The following is a 22,787-nucleotide window of genomic DNA, read 5'->3' on the forward strand; positions in this document are numbered from 1 at the left end:
TAAGTAGCATTGACGTAATACTATTCCTTCTGTTCCCTTGGCTACATCTACACTTAAACCACTAGAGCGGCACAGCTGTAGCCCTTCTGTGTAGACACTCACTACAGGATTGGGAGAGGTTCTCCCATTGCTATAGTTAATCCATCTCCCTGAAAAGATGGTAGCTAGGTGATGGAAGAATTCTTCTGCTGACCTAGCACTGCCTACACTAGGGGTTAGGTTGCCTTAACTACATTGCACAGAGGTATGGATTTTTAACACCCCTGAACAATGTTGCTAGGTCAACTTAACTTTTTAGTGTAGACCAAGCTGTAGTATCTCCTAGGCAAACCTTTGTGTTGCTGTCAACACTGGTCTCCTTTTTTGTCGGTACTAAGTGATTCTTTACATTGTTGGCATTATATGCTAAATATAAATGAAATAAATCACATACTTTTAAATTAGATACGGTCAACTGAAAGCTGTTGGGGGAGCGACTGTGTCATGTTATGGGTTTGGACAATGCCTAGTCTAGTGGGACACTGATCCTGACTGCCAGCACAATACAAATAATATATATTTTTAAAATAAAAAAAATTTGGACGAAGACATCTCATGAGTCTAAAAATGGACAAAAACATCTGCCAAGACCACGACTGCATGCACTGGCTGAGTTTGGGAGTGAGGAAATCTGTGGTTCTCAAATCTGTCTTTAATTAGATATCGCCACAGTGAACAAAGAGGGCTCCAAGGGGAATTAAAATAATGCAGATAATCAAAAACAAAGGGCTTTTTCTGCTTCTCAACTAAGTAAAGTACAAAGTTTAATGTCTCAGTAGTCTCTCTCTCGTCACGTTTTTATATGAAGGCTGCAGTTTCCTGTTTTGTCTACTTATGCTAAGTGCACCATCATGATAACTTTCCTCCTTCCCATTAGTTTTACCAAATCGGGGCACCTTGGTTTCGCTTTTACAAACTAGGAAAAAGGGATGTTCTCACTTTCTCTTAAGAATCTTAATCTGCACCAGGAACAAATCTGTTCTACAAACTGGTACTACAAACGGACTCTTCTTTTTTTCATTTAAGAGCTGATTCAGGGATGTAGCATCCCATCTCGCCAGGTGCTGAATACCTTCAATTCAAACTCATATTAGTGGGAGTTGAGTCTGTAATCTCCAACTAAGACTAGTTATTTCTGTGTGAACCAGACGCAATGGCTCAGTGACCACATTAGCAGGAAGAAGTGAGTAGCTCTTCCCTAACAGTGGGACGAGCCTATACGTTCAATGGGCGTTCTACCCACACCAGGAATAAATAGAAACTTCTGGATTAGGCGAAATGTCCCTAATGTCACCAGTGTTTGCCTTCTTCCTTTCCATGATCACCTGGGAATCACTCCCATTGAAGCCAATGCAATTCTACCAGTGTAAAACTAGTACAAGTGAGAGAAAAAAACAGACCCTCACTACAATTTAACTATATGGCTGATAAGGAGGAAACTGATATTTGGGGTAAACTTTTCAGCCAGCCACTAAGTGAGCACATTAAAATGATATGCAAGCTCACATAAATGAAATTATTTGCATATGTCAATCAGGTAGTTTCATATATGACTAGCTAATTTGCATCAAATGCCCATTTACATGAGCAAATGCAAGGTTTGGGCACAAATGTGCAAACAGAATTTTTGCAATTCTGTCCCATCTCTGGTATTTTCCGGCATAAACTCTCCACTCTGTGGACCTGTGCACACTTCATGTCTTCATCTTGACTGATATTTTTGGCTATTGTGCTGGCAGCAAGGTATTGTAATGTTTAATTTTGTATTATCTGCGTCATCTTTTTCCCCACAAAAACCTCAGAGAACTGGGCCATCATCAAAGTTAGATAGCAACAGCAAAAAGAGAAGGAAGAGTATCATGACATACCTCTGTATCATTAGCTTTCACAAACTTTTTGTTACCTCTATTAACCTATTCCAGCATAGTGTTTCTGCATCAGTTGCAATCATCTTTATTTAGACACCAGTTATGTCAAGAGGCTATTGGAACAACCCTTTGGTTTGACCTTTTTATAAGACGTCATAAGCAGGACTGGTATTAACTACTTTCATCTGATTTTTTTAAAGCTTGATTCATGTTAATCAAAGTTTTATCCTGCGAGGCTCAAAACATGCTTATATGGAAGATAACATTCTGTATGATTAGATCATGTGAATTACGTAAAATGTCATGATTATATCAAATCCAGAAACTAACCTCACAACCAAAAACTAGCCAACTTTATTCAAAAAGAAAAGGAGTACTTGTGGCACCTTAGAGACTAACCAATTTATTTGAGCATGAGCTTTCGTGAGCTACAGCTCACTTCATCAGATGCATACCGTGGAAACTGCAGCAGACTTTATATATACACAGAGAATATGAAACAATACCTCCTCCCACCCCACTGTCCTGCTGGTAATAGCTTATCTAAAGTAATCTTCAGGTTAGGCCATTTCCAGCACAAATCCAGGTTTTCTCACCCTCCACCCCCCCACACAAATTCACTCTCCTGCTGGTGATAGCCCATCCAAAGTGACAACTCTTTACACAATGTGCATGATAATGAAGTTAGGCCATTTCCTGCACTCAGAGTAACAGCCGTGTTAGTCTGTATTCGCAAAAAGAAAAGGAGTACTTGTGGCACCTTAGAGACTAACCAATTTATTTGAGCATGAGCTTTCGTGAGCTACAGCTCACTTCATCAGATGCATACCGTGGAAACTGCAGCAGACTTTATATATACACAGAGAATATGAAACAATACCTCCTCCCACCCCACTGTCCTGCTGGTACACAAATGGCTGGAAATGGCCTAACCTGAAGATTACTTTAGATAAGCTATTACCAGCAGGACAGTGGGGTGGGAGGAGGTATTGTTTCATATTCTCTGTGTATATATAAAGTCTGCTGCAGTTTCCACGGTATGCATCTGATGAAGTGAGCTGTAGCTCACGAAAGCTCATGCTCAAATAAATTGGTTAGTCTCTAAGGTGCCACAAGTACTCCTTTTCTTTTTGCGAATACAGACTAACACGGCTGTTACTCTGAAACCAACTTTATTCAGTAAATAAATAAATAAAATATTATTATTAGTTTGGTCTTAAGTTCTGTAAAACTCCCTTAGCTCTGACTGTCAATGTGATAAGTACCTTGCAAACAGACACATCATTTACAAAACACTGTATTCACAGATGAGCTGAAAACTGTGCGACATGCTACCAGGGATTGTATATTTGCGGGGGAAGGGGGGAGGTATTCACTCAAAGTCAGAAATATCAGTGTCCTCTCACAAATCACACTAAAATCCTGGTTGGTATGGCTCTATCACGACTAAATGCTCACTGAAGTTGTACAGGATGTGCCCTTGGATGTTAGAGACACTACGTTGGCAACAGCCTGGACATTTCAAACTCTACTCAAGCAAGAAAAATATTTCTGACTGCTTTGTTTTATTTGAATATCCTTTTGTCGAATGTAAAAAGAATGTTTGTGGTAGTGGAGTACACTCTGAGTCAGCTGCTTCTTTGACTATCAAATGCCTCAGCCTTACTTCAGTGTTTAATCAGCCTGAATAAGCTGTTTATTGTCTTGCAACTTCTGTACTAGGAACTTTATTCCTTAAGTAAACCAGATCAAAGTATGATGCAACTTTGGTGTCAAATTTGTTCCTTCTAATTAGATTATTATTGTTAACACAACTTCTTGTGATGGAAATATCCCACTACAATAGAATAGAATCCACTTATGGAATAATCTTGATTCTTGACCTCATTATTCCAATGGGGGAAAACTGGTGTAAAAGTGGTACTGGCCCATCATTTCAAACATGCATGCCAAGAATTACAGGTCAGAAGAGAATAGTTTTAGAAAACAATGGAAAAAAGCCTCAGGCAGCCAATGCATACGAACACCCAGATGTTTTTCAAATCAAGATTTGCTTCAGACACAGCAGCAATAAGACATTCTTTGATGTACCCAATAATAATGAAATGTCTAAATGTAAAATACTGTTGTTGCCCATCAAATTAAAAAATTCGGTGTGCTTGGTTCATTAATATACACATTTCTCAGCGTGTAGTCGAATTAAGTGAAATATTGGGGGAAAGGGAAAAGAAAACTTACCTTGGAAAATAAGTCAAAGCAACCTAGCCGGCTGATGACACAATATACTTCAGGTAGACGTGGACCTTTTCCACTTGGCTGATAACAATGAAAGAGAGACTGAAATTACATTTTAATTTTGAGCCACAAGGAAATACACTTATGTAGCAAAATGGCTTGGCTATTGCGCTAAATCTTTTGCTATCCATTTCTTCACCAAATAGTTATTCTTGAAAAAGCATTATATTCCTTCCATAAGGCAGGAAACTAAAAGGCATCAAGAATGCTTATCACATTGTATCGGAACTGTTCTCCGATATCATTCCAACTCGCAGCCATACAGCACTGTTACAGATAGCTGAAACTTGTGTCTCAGCAATTGCTCTCCTTTATTCCTTGAAGCAGTAGAAAGAGTGGGGCTGCACACGGGGCTGGGTACCTGCAGGAAAGGATGAGAATGGGAAGGCTAGGGGAAGGTTTAATGGTCATTTTTGTTCCCCAGTCACACCACAATGGTCAAAGACTGTTTAACTCAAGACTAGTATGATCAGAGAGCTAAACAAAGACGTGCACAACCTAAATCCAACAGGGTTTTCATCTAGATCCTCCACATTAGTTGGGGGCTACTTATTTGCACATGCAAAAAACATGCAAAACTTGAATAATCTAAATGGTTAAAAGTGAAAATCATGCTTGACATACAAAAACATATGAACAAACAAAAGTTACTAGAGAATTTGATGTACATTCCCCTCTTGAATGTACATCAAAAGATGTATTTGTAATAGGCCCCATCCTCCACTAGTGTAAATTGCCATTGGCTCCATTGAGCTGAACCCAACGTATCGTCCACATATAGCTCTTAATTGTGGCATTTAGCCACAGCCCTGCATTGGGGGCAATGCAGAACCACCCCAGCAGGAGCACTGGTAAGAGTCGTATGTATGAGTGGTGCCGTGCCCCTAGAACAGTCTGATAGCACAGACGAAGAAAAAGAAGCATCCTTCATTGGGCAAAATCTATCTCTTAGTTGTGAGCTATTCACTGAAGCCAATGGCCAGTCGTCAGAGTCTGCCTAATTCTGCTCCCATTGAAATCACTGGCTCCACTCTGAGTTAGGCCCGTGCTGAGCACTTTGGAAAATCCCATCTGAGTGGGAGTGAGTTCCCTGGGACAGAGACCAAGTCTTCCTTTGTCCCTCAGACTGTGCCAAGCACACTGTCAATATTTAAATAACAAACAGCTGCAATGTACAGGGCATGTGCAGAAGCTTTCCATTACATTTTTAACATGCCGAATTCCAGTTCTGCTATCATCTAGTTTGAGGTTGAGCAATTAAACCGGCACAGAGAGATATTTTGCTGATTTCAGGGACAAATAGAAAGGCAGCAGAAATTAGAAGAAATCAGGAGTTTCCCTTTTATCCTTTGTATCTCTGCCCTCCGCCCCAAGTTAAATTTGTTGTCACTGAACAATAAAATAGTAATAATCATAGAAGCTTTAATTTCACCCAGAAAAACATTGAGGACCGTTCTTCACGGACGGATGTTGGGCAGATCCACTGACTACTTATGGCCCAGATTCAGGAACAGGATCTTACTAAACTGGGCCATAAGTAGTCAGTGTAGTGACTGGGCTACAAAACGGCAGATGAAATTCAATGTCAATTAGTTTAAAGTAATGCACATCGGAAAAAATAAGCCCAAATATACATACAAAATGATTGAGTCTAAATTAGCTGTTACCACTCAACAAAGAGATCTTGAAGTTATTGTGGATAGTTCTCTGAAAACATCCATTCAATGTGCAACAGCAGGCAAAAAAGCTAATAGAATGTTAGGAACCATTAGGAAAAGGATAGATAATAAGCCAGAAAATATAATGCCACTATATAAATCCATGTTACGCCCACACCTTGAATATTGAATGTAGTTCTAGTCACCCCATCTCAAAAAAATACATTAGAATTGAAAAAGGCACTAAGATGGGGGGGAAAATGATTACGGGTACAGAACAGCTTCCATACAAGGAGAGATTTAAAAGACTTGCACTGTTCATCTTAGAAAAGAGACAACTAAGGGGGGATATGATAGAGGGCTATAAAATCATGGTTAGTGTAGAGAAAGTAAATAGAAAAGTTATTTACTCCTTTATATAACACAAGAACCAGGGGTTATCCTATTAAATTAATAGGCAGTGGGCTTAAAACAAACACATACAGTCAACCTGTGGAACTCATTGCCAGGGGATGTTGTGAAGGCCAAAAGTATAAATGAGTTAAAAAAAATTAGATAAGTTAGTAGAGGATAGACCCATCAATGGCTATTAGCCAAGATGCTCAGGATGCAACTCCATGCTCTGGGTGTCCCTAAACCTCTAACTGCCAGAAGTTGGGACTGGACTACAGGGGATGGATCACTTGAAATTGCCCTGTTCTGTTCATTCCATTCCCTTTGAAGCATCTGGCACTGGTCACTGTTGGAAGACAGGATACTGGGCTAGGTGGACCATTGATTTGACCTAGTATGGCTGTGCTTCTGTATCCCTATTCAGGAAGCACTTACGCATGTGCTTAAGATTATTCCTGAATCACCACCCATGGGAAATCAGAGACCTGATCCAAAGTCCACTGATGTTAGTGAGAAGACTCCCACTGCAAAGGGCACTGGATCAGGTCCTAGACCTCCAGAATGTCATCCACAGTCACTTGTATTTGCTACTGCCCTGCAGAGGGACAGCAGGTCCACAGATGGAAATGTCTTTGAAAGGTGTACTAGCCCGTTCTCCTTTTTCCATTGGGCACAGAACCATGACCAAAAGGAAGTCTCTGAACTCAACGAAAGTCACCTTTCAACAGATCAGTTGGCATGAGGTGCTATTGAGATAGAATGCAGGGACTGCCCCAGAGCAGACATTACTGCAGGAATTCCGGTCTCTCCTTGTCTAGGAACTGCAAACACCCTGCACCAACCCACTGCGGACACGCTACCAAACTACTTTGCCCTGCCATTAAAGAATTCCGAGTAGGATCTCAGACAGTGGGTCTAGTTCTCTGTTGCCCCACACCTTCTGGAGTCATTCTGCCTGTGCAAAATGAATGAAAAACGGGTGTAAAATGTCAACACTCTGAGTTGGTATCATTTTACACCCACTTTGCCCAGCTGTGTAAATGATTACACAAGATGGAAAACAGTGGAAGAATCAGCCCCCATATTAATGATACTATGACAGAGGAGAGCGACGTCATAATTTCTGTCTGCTTTTGCTTCCTTTTATATTTAATCAAAGTGGATAACGACCTTTCCCCTTTTATCATAATAAGTTGGTGGCATTTAGTTTCAGTGTCTCATCATTAGACTATGAGGATTATGCAAGCTGTTTCCACAAAGTGGGTTTATCATTTACAAGCCATGCAGAGCTGATTCAGAAGAAGCTGGAGGACAGCTGTGTTTTTTTAAATCTGAGAATCACAATGTAGTCTGGGACAGTCAGCAGGTGCCTGTGCTGTTATAATAAAGACCATGAAAAAATGCTGCACTTAAGTGAACACAGATGAGTGTATTTCTGAATCCAAACCTGCTCACCACACATCACATCTCTGAAAACAGCAGAATCCCTTTTTGTCCATATTAGGTATAAAACCCTTTCTAAAGGCATTGAGTGATTATATCAAGCATGTAGGATTTTGGTTAAAATCATTGTGTCAAATCTGCAGGAATGCCGAAGTCATGCCAGGAGTCTTGGACAGCTACCAGCCAAGAGCTATCTTACCGAGTGCCAGTAAAAACATCACATTCCTGGGTCATCTATAAGACCAGAAACAATAACCACGCAGTTTACTCAAAGACCCTGCCCTATGAAATATTATTCCCTACAAGTATCTTAAAGGTTACATGTCACTGAATTTATGAGTGCTAGGCATCTTCCCTACTCATATTCATTATACATGATGCCCTTGTATTTTAGGGATTTCTCTTTGCCAATAGCAGAGTTTCCTCGGTACACATAAATCATCAAGTTTCAGAGTAACAGCCGTGTTAGTCTGTATTCACAAAAAGAAAAGGAGTACTTGTGGCACCTTAGAGACTAACCAATTTATTTGAGCATAAGCTTTCGTGAGCAAAAGAGCAAATGTCTCAGGCTGGGGAGGCTCTCAGGGTCTGGGATCCTGAAGTGAAATGATTTACTCCAATTAAACATGACTAAAGTCAGGAGTTTGTAAAGAACAGGCATTAACCTGCATGATCCTGTATCAACAGGTCTCCTTGGCTGAAACTGTCCCTCTGGCTGCAGATTCACATTAGAGTAACAGCACCTGCTTCTCATACTGTACTTTGTTAATTCCCCAGGAAAATCTTGTGAGCATGTGTGTTACATCTAACCCTCCGTGGCCATCCACATCCGGGCTTGATTTACCCTTTGCATCAGTGGTGGCCTCTGTCCCTGGGGATGGGTCCAATCCTAGGAAAGACAGATGGTGTTTGCACCACTATCCACCCTCAGTGGTCCCACCAGGGGACGGCAGCTTTAACCTGCGAACATGGAACTCGGTCAGTGGATGTGCTGAATCAACCTATCTGGACAGCCTGCCCATGCCCACTCAGAGGTCAGTAAGTGCTATGTAGGGACTGTGGACAGTTGAGAATAGCTGGAGTGCCACCGCATAGCTCCTACACTGTGGGGAGAGGCAACATAGAGCCATTACACCAGTTCAATTCCAGCTGGAAAGACCCCCTTCACTGGTGTATTTCCCAGGACTATTTTTGCTTTACCCCGTCAGAATAACATAAAGGCTAATATCAAATGACCTGGCCTGAGGAGTTTGCAGAGGACACTCTCATAGTCAACCTGTGGAACTCATTGCCAGGGGATGTTGTGAAGGCCAAAAGTATGGCCATTCTTATATTCTTCTCTTGGCCACACAACACAGTCAGGTGACTGTGGATAGGTATAAACTGTTGACCACATGGCCTGCTGCTTAATACCCCACTGCTACATCAAGCCCCTTTCTGAGTGTGGGGCTGTTGTGTAAGGAGCAGCTGGGAGTCAGCTTGCCTGCAGAGCTTATACTGCCCACTTCCTTGAGGAAATGGGGAGTGAAGCATTTGCAGTTTTTTGTTTTTGTGGGGCTGAGTACATTCTTAGTCTTAATCCAGCCCTGCTTGCAGGAATTCTAATTAGTCTCACAGACAATAGGACGCTGATTCCTGGGAGGATGAAAATAAGCCACCACGAGTTGAGCTGTGAAACAGAAGGGTGAGGATCAGCACCAGGGGGGTTCTGCTAGTTTTCTTGGCCAGCACAAAGACTGGAGCAGCCTTGCTGCACAGTGTTTACCCTGGACTTTGCTGATGCAAACCCTGCTTTCGCCTCTATTTTGAGATTATGTCTAAGGGAAACCTTGGCTCTTTATGCTAAAAAGGAGCCTGACATTTTAAAAAAGACCTTCCTTCCTGGGTACTTGAAATCTAGCTGAGCTGTTCAGAGTCTCTAATCTACCATCTCACTGCCTGGGTGTTCACACACACACACTGGGGTCCTGGCCCATGGCTGGGGCTCCCAGGCATTACAATATGACAATCAGTGGTAATCATAAAAATATGGTGATTGGCTGCGACTCTGTTTCTGGGAAAGATATGGTCTTGGGAGATCATATAATTCAGTACAACCCAGCTAGGGAAGAACTACCACCCCACAGCACAAGGAGCAGCTTCTGCAGCAGCCCAGCCGGAGACGTCTGGGGAGACGACATGGAACTGTAGTTAAGATGCTCTGTTCTCTCGGATAGTTTACTGCTGTGATTCTCCTTGGAGTGCCACTGGGAAAGGGCAGCTTGAAAGTTCCAGCCAGCATTCCCTGAGAGTGAAGCACAGGCTTCCTAGGAGATGCATCCTCAATCCATCTCCCACAGCCCATGGGCCTGCTGGCTCCACCCACTTTCTGGTCTTCACAACAACAAAGATTTGGCAAATTTTCCACCACTGGGGGATTCTGCCAGCAGAACCCAGATGAAAGCCGGGAGAAAGTGAGACCCTTTGAGTGTATCTACATTGCAGCTGGGAGCAGCTTCCTAGCTTGGGTTTGCAGACTCACACTAGCTCAGCTCAAGATAGTGGACTGAAAATAGCAGTGTGGATATTGTGCTACTGGCAGAGGCTTGAGCTAGCCACGCTGGGTGGGTGGGTCTGAGTTCCGGTGGCTAACCCAAACCTCCCTTGGCGCCACAACATCCACACTGCTATTTTTAGGGTATTAGCTTGAGCTGAGCTAGCGTCTGTGTATCTGAACTGAGAGGCTTGCTCCCAGCTGCAATGTAGACATACTCTTAGACTTTAAGGGGCTGATTCTGCACTGCCTGGCAAATGTGGAGAGTGGATTCGAAATGCTACCAGTTTGGAACTCTACCCTCACTCACATCTGTGACAGCATTTCATACCCATGTTACACGCACTTTGCCCAGGCATAAATAGCTACATAGGTCATCAAGAAACAGGGCCTAAATTCACACATTTTTATTCAGTACATTTTCTAGGTACTACAGCAAGATAACAAAAAGCCAACCAAACAAAAACAAAAACCAGGTACAAATACTGTGTACAGTGAACAGGCTACTGTGTAATATAGCTCTGACAAAAGCCAATTAAATAAGACAAAGTTAATCACTGGTGTAAAAATTGAAACTGACACTCTCTTGGGTTATTACAGGGGATAATGTACTAACCATACTAAAACAGGTAAGGGGTAACGTGACTGATATAAATGAGCCATTTTCTTTTACCTCAAAATGCAAATTCTCATATCAGATTACTAGGATTTAACATGGTTGTCTTAGAGCAGTGGTTCCCAAACTTGTTTCGCCGCTTGTGCAGGGAAAGCCCCTGGCGGGCCAGGCTGGTTTGTTTACCTGTCGCGTCCACAGGTTCGGCCAATCGCGGCTCCCAGTGGCCACGGTTCGCTGCTCCAGGCCAATGGGAGCTGCTGGAAGCGGCGGCCAGTACATCCCTCGGCCTGCACCGCTTCCAGCAGCTCCCATTGGCCTGGAGCAGCGAACCGCGGCCACGGGGAGCTGCGATCGGCCGAACCTGTGGATGCGACAGGTAAACAAACCAGCCTGGCCCGCCAGGGGCTTTCCCTGCACAAGCGGCGAAACAAGTTTGGGAACCACTACCTTAGATGTATCAGGTATTAATTGGAAAATGTCTTACTGTATTTAGAACTCTGTTTGTTATGGTACAATGGGTTACATTCCACTCTAATCCTGTTTTTAAATGAAACAGTGTAATATAAATATATGTAAAATGGATATACTGTAGGACTCTGTTGTACAAACAAAATATAATCATTACTGTATCCCTTGAGGTCCTTTTGCAGGGGGCTTTTATCAGAAAATCCTGGAAAAAAATCTAAGGCAAAATAAAATAAAAATAAAATAAATAGAGCAGTTCATATGACCATGTCGCAAAATAAAAAATGCCTGGTAATAAAAGACACAATTATCTCATAAATAAAGGACCCCCCCAGAAACTAAGACACAAAACATAGGATCATAGGAACTACCATGCTGGATCAGAGCCCTGGTCCAGGTAGTTCGGCAACCTGTCTTTGACAGCGACTATTACCAGATGCTTCAGACAAAGGTCCAAGAAACCCCATAGTTGACAATTATGGAATAATCTGCCCACGAGGGAGGTTTCTCCTTAGCCCTTCTGGGGAGGTTACCTTATGTCCTAAAGCACACTTCCAGTGTTTCTTATAGTTGAATGAGGCACATTACAGCTCAGTGCTCTCATACCCATAGTAAGTCAGGTATTGTGGGTTTTAGAAAAATAGTGCTTATATTATTTGACACATTCTGCAGTTCTGAAGTGGACTTAGGGCCTGACCCTGCACCTGCAACCCCTGTGCAGCAAGCCCATCAACTCCTGCTTTCAAAAGTTGCTTGGAAAGTTTTGCAAACAAATACCAAAATGGAATTAGACTAGAGAGCCAAAACTTGGCACATGTATGGCACCTGCAGAGTTTGCCTGGTCCCTGTCACAGGTACAAATCCCTCATTTGCTTGTGCAAAATAGGTCAGTGGGCATGTAACTGTGCAGCACAGCCTTTAAAGACACCATTCCAGGCTGTGTGCCAGCTGAGGCAACGCTACCCCCATGTGCTGAGATTTGCAATGGGGAGGAAGAGAAATCCTCCTCTCCTCCACAGAGGAGCAGTGGAACTGTGGGGTGAAGGCTACTTCACCCTAATGACCACAGTCTTTAGCATGGTCTCAACAACATCTGTTTCCTCTTCTCGCAAGGCACAGGGATCCACTGGGCTGTTCCTGGGACGCTCTGCAGACCTTCTATGTAGCCATCAAAATCCCATCTCTCTATATATAGCTGACAGCACCAGTTTAACCAGAGGCTTTCTGCACCCACAGCAGATGGCCCACCATTTGCCCCATAATGATCAACTACTTCACTGAAGAATTAATAACCTTTAGCCTACAGCATTTTACTTATACAGTATCTTCTACACTCCCATCAATTTTTCATACATTTCCTGTAAAACCTATGGGCCAGGTGGTGGCCTGCTGCTGATCTACAGAAACCACAAGCACCTCAAAGCAGTGCAGGCAGTTCTTCATGCGCTGGGTTAGAACAGATCAGTACATCACCAGTCACTTCTCCTTATATTATTTCAGAACGTCTGATCAGCACAAGTGATCTTTCTTATTGTTTACCAGGATCCAAGACAAGTTGCCACACACCCTCCTAACATTCTAACTCATCCTGTGTTCAGTGTGATCTGCTCATTCAGATACAGCAATAGCTGCTAATGCTCTTCTGCTCTTGGGTGGTTCAATGGCCTTCCAATGTCTAACATTGCTAATTTGGCCACTGACAGTCTTTGTCATTCTGTGTATATTGTTTATGTTGTTCTAGCTTGTATGGACGAGCTCTTCAAAAGAGCTCAGATTTGGCCTAACTCTGTTCCCACCATTGATGTCAGTGGGAGCAGGCTGAGGCCAGTGCTGAGCACTTAGAAAATCCCAATCCATGTGACTGGCTCTGGCATTTATCTTTTGTTTTCAGTCTTTTCAATCTTGAAATGTCATTTAACTCCAGAGTCCACTGGCATCATCTGTTTAATTATTCATTTGGAATGATCCTTAATAGGTCAATATTTTAAAACATATGAGCAATCCCCCCAGCATGTGTCTTTAACAACCTGTCATATCTGCGCATCTTCAGTAATACTTACTATCACTTTATTCCACTCTATACACTCTGTGGTGAGTGCTGTGACCTAGTAACTGGTCTGAAGTACAGCTCTTTGCATCTTTTTAAGCTTTATATCTCACTCTGACTGTTAGTGCCATAACCATAATATTCTTTCCACAATGTGCTTTCCCATAGGCTTTTCAAGGATTTAATTCTCCAGATCATTCAGGTATGTTTAAATCTTATATACTTATTTCCTGCACCAATTATGTTTGTAGCAATGAGTTTACAAAATGCTTACTCTTGGAAAAAAAACAAGCCTGAATCTTTCATGACTGATTTTATTCAGTGGCTCGTCTGCAAATATTTACAAAAGTACTTTTTGTGCAGCTTTTATTTGTCCTTCAGATGATAAAATACTTTAAATATAGTGTCAGCATACATATCTTCCAGATTGCTTATCTCATTATTCTGCCAGTTTTCCCAATATGCTGATTTCTCTCCTGAAGTAGGTGAAAGGGCATGTTGTTCAATATCATCTCATATTTATTTTTTTCTGTATGAATTTGTAAAGTCTATAAATTTCTCCCCATAATGCACAAGAGTGTAAAATGACTGGGTTAAATGTCTGTTGGCAAGATAATTACATTTTCCTCAATATATCTTATTTTGGTCACTTCAAATCCCAAACTAAACCAGGAGCTAATGCCTTGGATTTCCACAATCAATGGTAAGATTTGTGCAAGATTAAATACTTGTTGATACTTCCAGAAATTTGGTAGTTTTAAACAGCCTTTATTTTGTGGACTGAATAGTTTCCACAATTTAATTCTAGCCAACTTTTTCTGAGAAGGCTTTGCTAAACTTATGAAAATATACATATTTACTTTTAAGTGGTAGCACATATGAAAAATAATTGAATTGTACTGCTGGCCTCCATCTTTATTTCGTTTATTTGTTCCCATAAAGATATCTTCTGGGTGCCCCATGTATTCAACTTCTGAGTCTCTCCCGCAGCCATCCTCTCCCATACCAGCCTGTCCTAGTTTCACTCTGGCTCATGCCCTTTTATAGCCATAAACATTTCCACTTCTCATTTATATTTCATTGTGCTTTCCCATGTATTTTACACTCCAAAAGGTGGGATATATAGATGCCATCCTTGGAAAATATTGCCAGTAGAACTGACAAGTGCATTGCTTTTGGATTAATGTTCCTGAAACTTTTACAAATACAGGGCCCAGTGCTGTTCCCAGCAGCACCAACAGGAGCTTTGACACAGACCTCGGCAAGAACAGGATCAGACACACATGTATTTCAGTATGTCTATCAGAAAATGTCTCTATTAACTAAGGGCCAAATTATGCCTACCCTGCTTGGGTGCATTAGGAGGGGAGATGAGGCTCAGTGAAGAAAGCCCCTTTCTTCTATACTATTCCTCTCACAAGCCCAGCAACACTGATAGTGAAATTCACTCTTGTCCAGAGATCCAGCAAATGGCCTATGCGCCAATTAAATTCCACTGAAGTTCTCAAAACAGGGCTAGGCTGCTCCAAAGTATGCTGGATCCATGTCAGCATAGAATCAGCCCAAGATAAAAAACCACAACCCCTCCTTTGCAGTTCTAAATCTATTACTATGTGATGAATACGGGTGAAAGGACTGAAATGGAGGCTGACAATCTGGGCCTCCCAAGTTCTAGTCATGGCACTGCATTAGTTTGTTGTGTGCCCACAGGCAAATCACTTAACTCCTCTACTGCAATTTTCCTGATTCTGAAATGGGTGACAACCCTCACACGGGTGCTAAGGATTGATTAATTAATGTTTGCACAGCATCTAGGAAATGAAAAGGGCTGTGAAAGAATTAGGCATGTTAGAAACACCGCGAGAATAGCCTTCTTTGTGGTGGTGTGGTATTTCTGCTTTTGGTTGAAACCAAAACCAGGTGCCAATGAAGGGGGAAAATGTTTTGTGACCCTCTTGAAATATTTGGGTTCTCTTTCATTAAGACAAAGGTTTCTGACAATTCTTGTTGTATTTGACTTTGTTATCTTTCCAACTCTCAGAGTTCTGGGAACAGCTTTCCTTTTGGACCGCAAAAGGCATGCTAACAACTATGCACTGCAATGTTGACTGACAACTGAATTTTGTGCTTGGAAAGAGCTCAAGTTGATGTACTTACCAGTAATCTTCTGCAGTAACCAAACCTTCTGCTGCCATCTTCCCCAGTCAGCATGAAAGAGAAGGTCTCGCTGTAATAAAGATTGTCCCAGATTTTATTGTTACAGTGGCAGGACTGTAGTGAGTTCCTAGGAAAAGGTGTTAATCTACCCTTTGAATACAGCTTTAGTTTTGCCTTCTTTTCAATTAGTGGATAGATTATTACGAAGTGCCTTGAGGTGCTTCCAAGATAGATAAGTATTTCAGAATGGACACAGCATCAACGGACAGCTGCTGCTTTTTCAAACTAGTCGTTCTGGGTTTTTTGGTGCTAGGCAGGTGGTAGGATTTCTACCACATTGTTCCCTTTTGAACCCTAAGTATATAGGAGAGGTTTGCAGAACCAGAGCTAGCTTCTCACCTACAGCCAAAGAGCACCCAGCACAAGACTAGGGGGAACACTAAGCTCACCTTCACACTCCTTGATCCTGGGGTTACCGTGTGCACCAAGTATGGTTGCTCTGACTTATGCTGATTTCAAATGGTCCCAAGGATCTGAAACCAGATCTGGGAATCCATGCACTGTAGAGATATCCCAACCACATCCTCTTTCCTCTGGCATCAGTGATTCTGGTGGCCAACACAAGGAGTAGTACTGAACCTCTACACCAGCTCTAGAACACCAGAAGATCTCCATTGCATTGGGGCAATGCTCCATGGTTGAGACATGTCAGCACTCTGGCTGGATTCTAGCAGCAGTAGAGCACAAAAGTGTCCACACAGCACTTGAGGACCCGGCCATTCCACTACAAAAGCATATAGCATCTGATTCTTATTTGCACTAAGGGCCCTTTAGGCTGCACTGGCAGTGTAAATGAGAATCGGGCCAATGTTTTAGCCCATATCTGAGTTTACATTTAAGCTTTTTTCCTCCCTCATTCAAAGTGCTTTGCTCTGGCTTCATAAAGCACAACAAGAACCCTAGCAATTTTCTTACCCTGGGTACACATACCCCTTCTGAACTGGGAATAGCACAATTCTACTTATCCACTCACCCGGAGCGAGTAAAATATACAGAGGTCTAATGCTCCTTCAGTGGTTTTAATATCTCATAATCTGTATACTTCAGAGCACTGAGTAACATAGCCAAGCTATAGCAAACACACCACTGTTACTGTACCCTTATGTGGCATGAGCCATGCAAGCCAATGAAATGTTACATACTTGCTTGTTGGCTGTGGTAATTCACTTAGGTTGTGCCGCCACAAGGCTAATGTGGTGTGACATCACAATCAAAAAGCACATATAAGACATACTGTACAGAATCTCCGATTTCACTGACATACATGTCATTCCACACACATTAAAAATCCATACAATATTTTGGATGATTCATCTCTGTCCATCCTTCTGCAAACCGGGGAAGCAGGAAAATAAGACTGACACAGTTTTGGAGGTTTCTGTCGCGAGAAAAGGAGCAGGTGGGTTTGGTTCTCCATTGATTTGCCTCTCATGTAGCCATTTAACTCTGTGCAAACCAGCATGGTAGGACCAGAGCCTCAGCAGATGTATATTGGTGTAGCTCCACTGAAACATATGGTGCTATGTCAACTCAAGCCAGCAAAGGATCTGGCCCACAGAGTTTTACATCCATCTGGCACTCACTTTTTCCAGGGGTAAATGACTACACATGGTGCCAGACAGAGGAGAATCAGCCTCTGTCTTTCAGCTTTTTCACAGATCTATTTCTGCATTTGGACTTCGCATTGTGACAAACCCTCCAACTGCTTCCCCCCAACAACACAGGTTTGTAAATCAGGCAAAACAAGGAAAAGGAAAAATATTATGGAACTTTAAAAAAAATAAAAATTAAATACCGCTTCCTGAGTGTGAAATGGGCAAGACTCAAAACTGCTACTTCCTTATGTGGGCAAGGGCATTTCTGTCACTCTGACAGGTACACGCCAACCACACTGAGCAGGAGACACATACAGGAGGGTTTACCTGTTGTATTCTGATACTGGGATCCAGTCCTTGGCATCAGGAAAGCAGAATTGTGGGATGGCTTTGAGACGCTCCTCTGCTTCTCGCACTTGCTTGGTGGGCCTTTCAAGCTGTGGTGGATGAAATCAGATTCACTTGATTCCAGCTTGAGCAAGTCAGTCATTTGTAATGAACAGTCTCAGCAATAGGTTTCCTAATTAACCCATTGGGGCAAGGACCATCCTGTTCTGTTCTTGTACAGTGTCTAACAGAACGGGGCCATCATCCATGATGGGGAATCTAAGAGCTACCACAATAAAATTAATCCTCCTGGCTAACATTTTAAAAAATTCATCTGAAACAACTTTGTCCCAGAGTCACCTGATGTTCTTGTGAAACCAGTGCATCTCAGCACTTCAAAATGCAAACCTACCTCAAAGTCAGCATCAGCTGTCAGGGTATGATCCAAAACCCACTGAGGTCATTAAGAGTCTTTCCACTGACTTCAATAGACTTTGGATCAGCCCCTAATACTGCGCAGCCAGACCTGGTTAAAATGTCTATGAAATATTTGGAAACTAAATTAAAACTCAGCAACTAAGTGCTCCCAATTAGGCCAAACTCTTCAGTGCTGGGAAAGGATATGCTATAGAACGTGAAAAACATTTCTGAAATAGCCGAGCCTCTCTCTCCCTGCTCTCAACATAAGATGCATTTTAGAACAGAAAGCTCTGGATAAATTCAGAGATCAGGTCTATTGACCCAGCTTAAAAGCAGATTCCTATTACGTGCTCCTTTTCTTGATCTTGGCCAAAACGTCTTAAATGCATTGAAAATAGGTAACCACAAACAAGGTAGGTTGTTGCTTTACCTTGGGAAATTGATATGTCACTTCGGGGAGATAAGTATTTTTAGAAGGTTTCTTTTTCAGAGACACTACCACAAAATACTCAAACAGCTCTCGCTCCTGCCATTCAATCAGCTCCAATTCCAGGGTGCGGTAACTAGGAGCCCTCTTCAGCATTGACTGGATGTGGACGAGACGCTGGGTATGAGCTAGCATTTACAAAGAAAGAAAGATTGTTACCTGGAACTGACGTGTAAGCCGCAGACATTCAGAAAGGACTTGATGTTTGTCAAGATCTTAGTCCAAACATGTTCCCCTTTAAAAGTAGGTTTCAGAGTAACAGCCGTGTTAGTCTGTATTCGCAAAAAGAAAAGGAGTACTTGTGGCACCTTAGAGACTAACCAATTTATTTGAGCATGGGCTTTCGTGAGCTACAGCTCACTTCATCAGATGCATACCGTGGAAACTGCAGCAGACTTTATATACACACAGAGAATATGAAACAATACCTCCTCCCACCCCACTGTCCTGCTGGTAATAGCTTATCTAAAGTGATCATCAAGTTGGGCCATTTCCAGCACAAATCCAGGTTTTCTCACCCTCCACCCCCCCACACAAATTCACTCTCCTGCTGGTGATAGCCCATCCAAAGTGACAACTCTCTACACAATGTGCATGATAATCAAGTTGGGCCATTTCCTGCACAAATCCAGGTTCTCTCACTCCCTCACCCCCCTCCCAAAAACCACCCACACAAACTCACTATCCTGCTGGTAATAGCTCATCCAAAGTGACCACTCTCCCTACAATGTGCATGATAATCAAGGTGGGCCATTTCCAGCACAAATCCAGGTTTTCTCACCCCCCCCACCCCCATACACACACAAACTCACTCTCCTGCTGGTAATAGCTCATCCAAACTGACCACTCTCCAAGTTTAAATCCAAGTTAAACCAGAACATCTGGGGGGGGGGGTAGGAAAAAACAAGGGGAAATAGGCTACCTTGCATAATGACTTAGCCACTCCCAGTCTCTATTTAAGCCTAAATTAATAGTATCCAATTTGCAAATGAATTCCAATTCAGCAGTTTCTCGGTGGAGTCTGGATTTGAAGTTTTTTTGTTTTAAGATAGCGACCTTCATGTCTGTGATTGCGTGACCAGAGAGATTGAAGTGTTCTCCGACTGGTTTATGAATGTTATAATTCTTGACAACCTGGATTTGTGCTGGAAATGGCCCACCTTGATTATCATGCACATTGTAGGGAGAGTGGTCACTTTGGATGAGCTATTACCAGCAGGAGAGTGAGTTTGTGTGTGTGGTTTTTGGGAGGGGGGTGAGGGAGTGAGAGAACCTGGATTTGTGCAGGAAATGGCCCAACTTGATTATCATGCACATTGTGTAGAGAGTTGTCACTTTGGATGGGCTATCACCAGCAGGAGAGTGAATTTGTGTGGGGGGGGTGGAGGGTGAGAAAACCTGGATTTGTGCTGGAAATGGCCCAACTTGATGATCACTTTAGATAAGCTATTACCAGCAGGACAGTGGGGTGGGAGGAGGTATTGTTTCATATTCTCTGTGTGTATATAAAGTCTGCTGCAGTTTCCACGGTATGCATCCGATGAAGTGAGCTGTAGCTCACGAAAGCTCATGCTCAAATAAATTGGTTAGTCTCTAAAGTGCCACAAGTACTCCTTTCCTTTAAAAGTAGACGTTCATGCTGTGCTCTCTCTTATTAATTCCACCCATAAATCAAAGCCTTCTGCAAGAACTGAAATGATGTAACACTAAGCTAGTGGAATCATTTGCAACTCATAGAACTTTAACCCTGCCAAAGTTCGGTTTGTTCTATACATATAGGGCTGTTAGGATATAGATATTCAAGCCTGTCTGTAAAGGCCTATACTTAAGAATTTAGGTGTATTCTTATCACTTGGCTAGTTATAGAGGTATAAAAGAAAGAATCAATATCACTGTCTGCCAGTGTAAGGTCCTTCTCGTACTGTGACAATCTGAGGCCCTGTTCTTAGGCTAAGGCCTTTGGCTAAACAACAGAGGCAGCCATAAGCTGGGAAGTGACCGGTCACATCCTCACATTCCAAACTAGTCACATTGAAATAAGGTGCTATTGGGCTGTTAGGAATACAATCCTGTCCTGATAGTGCCTATCACCTCCAGAGAAAGGGAAGTGCCTAGAAAATGTAAAAGGAAACTTAGTTTGATAGCATCCTGTCTGGCAAGAACTCACTTATCAATAGCTGGGGTGTGAAATCCTCACTTCTGTATTGTTTTGTCATTGTAGTTCCCACTTTGCTATTGTTTGTCTGTATAATCTCTGTCTGGTTCTGTGATTGTTCCTGTCTGCTGTATAATTAATTTTGCTGGGTGTAAACTAATTAAGGTAGTGGGATATAATTGGTTACATAATCATGTTACAATATGTTAGGATTGGTTAGTTAAATTTCAGGAAAATGATTGGTTAAGGTATAGCAAAGCAGAAGTCAAGTTTTACTATATAGTCTGCAGTCAATCAGGAAGTAGGTGGGTGGGGGGATGGGAACAGGGAATGGGGGTGGGGAAATTGGAATCATGTTTGGCTAAGGGCAGGAATGGGAACAGGGAAATTGGAATCATGTTTGGCTAAGGGCAGGAATGGGAACAGGGACACAGATGTACGGCTCTGTGGTGTTAGAGCTGGGAAGGGGGATACTAAGGAAGGAAACTGGAATCATGCTTGCTGGAAGTTCACCCCAATAAACATCGAATTGTTTGCACCTTTGGACTTCGGGTATTGCTGCTCTCTGTTCATGTGAGAAGGACCAGGGAAGTAAGTGAGTGAAGGGCTAAACTGTGTTCTTGTGTATATGTCTGCAAGGGGCTTGGTGAGGGTAACAGATCAGACTCAGACCTGAGCTAGATCAGGAAAGACCAGTAGCACAGCCTGTCAATCTTTAATGACCACAGCTTGATGCTACAACCCCCATCAGAGTATCTGCAACATTTTCTGTAGTTTCTATCCCACTGCTGCTGATTATCACCAAGGAATTTAACGTGAACCAAATTATGCGTCTGCTGGCCTGTAGGGAACGGTGTGTAGGGCACCTAGCAATGCTGAAGAAACACACCGTGGCTCTCTAATATATAAGGCACAGTGCCTTCCCCATGAGTGCTGTGTGGCACAAGCTCCTGGGTGCCCAAAGCATTTAGAAAAGGGGGAGCTTGAGTTCCCCACGGGACTCCCTTCTGACACTAGCTAATGTGCAGGGCAGGGATGAAGTCATGGTCACACCCAGCTCTGATCCTAACATGTTAGCAACAGCCCCCAAATTGCTTGGGCAATGCAAGCAGCCATACTACAGCCTCCTGTGCACAAACATTAAGTGGGAAAGGGCTCTCTGCATCCTCGCGCTCACCTCTCCACCCCAGGATCCTTGCACATGGGCAACCTAATCTGGCCCTACGCGTGCAAAAAGACATGGCTATGTCCATTCTCTTCCATCTGCCTCCGTGACCCCATAACCCAGTCTTCGCAACAGGCAGAACTGACTCCATATTGATGAGTTATTAAGATGGACCCATCAGACTGACGATCCCCCACAACGAGGGGAGAAGCTCCCAACTTCCCCGTGAGACCCAAATGCTCCCTCAAGTAATGAAGGAGCCCAGCCCCGACACTCCTTTCTCTCCTCCAGCCACAGCTTGGGGTGCAAGTAAGTGGTGCCGTTTCCGCTGCAGAGAGAGTCAGGACTAGGATTTGCATCAGGCTGTTGAGGGCAGCGGTAGCTCACTGACAGCTGCCCAGAGAACAGAAGCGATTCTCTCCCCATGCCATTCACTCCCATGTACAGCCTATTTCCATGGGACTAATGCACCTCTTTCGGCCATGGGAACTGGGCCAGGACTCAGCCTGACATAACTCAGAGAGTGGGGATAGTTTCCACAAGCCATTTACTATCCAAAGACACTTTTTCTTCAATTAGAAAGATATAATACAGGCACATTATGAAATGTATCCCATGCTCTGTACGGGCAGTGTGACCGGTAAGGTTTAACATGCTGTCTCCATTTTACAGAGGCTTCTAGGCATGCAAGCAGGTTACAGTGTATCCAAACTTCGGGCTAAAATTAAACAGGATGACAGGGAACCACACAGTGCATGCTCACATCACCAGCACCTGGAATTGAATGCTCTTTTCTCAGAGAACCCTACCAGCCTGCTCAGTTCTCCCGAAGAGAGCGGGACACTGATAGCACCTAAAACAGCTCCAGCCCATTACAGAGACACGCACATAACTGTGCATTCCACTCCCCAGCTCAGAGCCACAGTTCTGCACTACTGTTTTCTTTTTCCCTGTGATTAATATTGTGTGGTATTTTAAATCAATAAAAAGAAAATCAATAGAAACAATTTCTGGTGCAGAGGAAGAACCCTGCTGCTTTCCTTCCTTTTTATAGTTTGGTCTGA

At 42.8% G+C, this 22,787-nt stretch overlaps 1 protein-coding gene across 6 annotated transcripts in view; it reads right to left on the minus strand.

Annotated features, from left to right (window-relative positions):
- The window catches only part of DENND2B (DENN domain containing 2B), a 114,461-nt gene that overhangs the window by 53,397 nt on the left and 38,277 nt on the right, over positions 1–22,787 (minus strand). For 4 of the 6 annotated variants that reach the window (XM_077820087.1, XM_077820085.1, XM_077820086.1 and 1 more), the window contains 4 exons: positions 18,347–18,531; positions 17,497–17,606; positions 15,515–15,584; positions 4,146–4,223 (listed from right to left, as the gene is read on the minus strand). In XM_077820087.1, the coding sequence (XP_077676213.1) occupies positions 4,146–4,223; positions 15,515–15,584; positions 17,497–17,606; positions 18,347–18,531 (443 nt within the window). The remainder of the gene's footprint in view (positions 1–4,145; positions 4,224–15,514; positions 15,585–17,496; positions 17,607–18,346; positions 18,532–22,787) is intronic. The other 2 variants (XM_077820089.1, XM_077820088.1) reach the window with 2 other exon arrangements.

Source organism: Eretmochelys imbricata, chromosome 6 (assembly GCF_965152235.1).
Source record: "Eretmochelys imbricata isolate rEreImb1 chromosome 6, rEreImb1.hap1, whole genome shotgun sequence".
NCBI lineage: Eukaryota > Metazoa > Chordata > Testudines > Cheloniidae > Eretmochelys > Eretmochelys imbricata.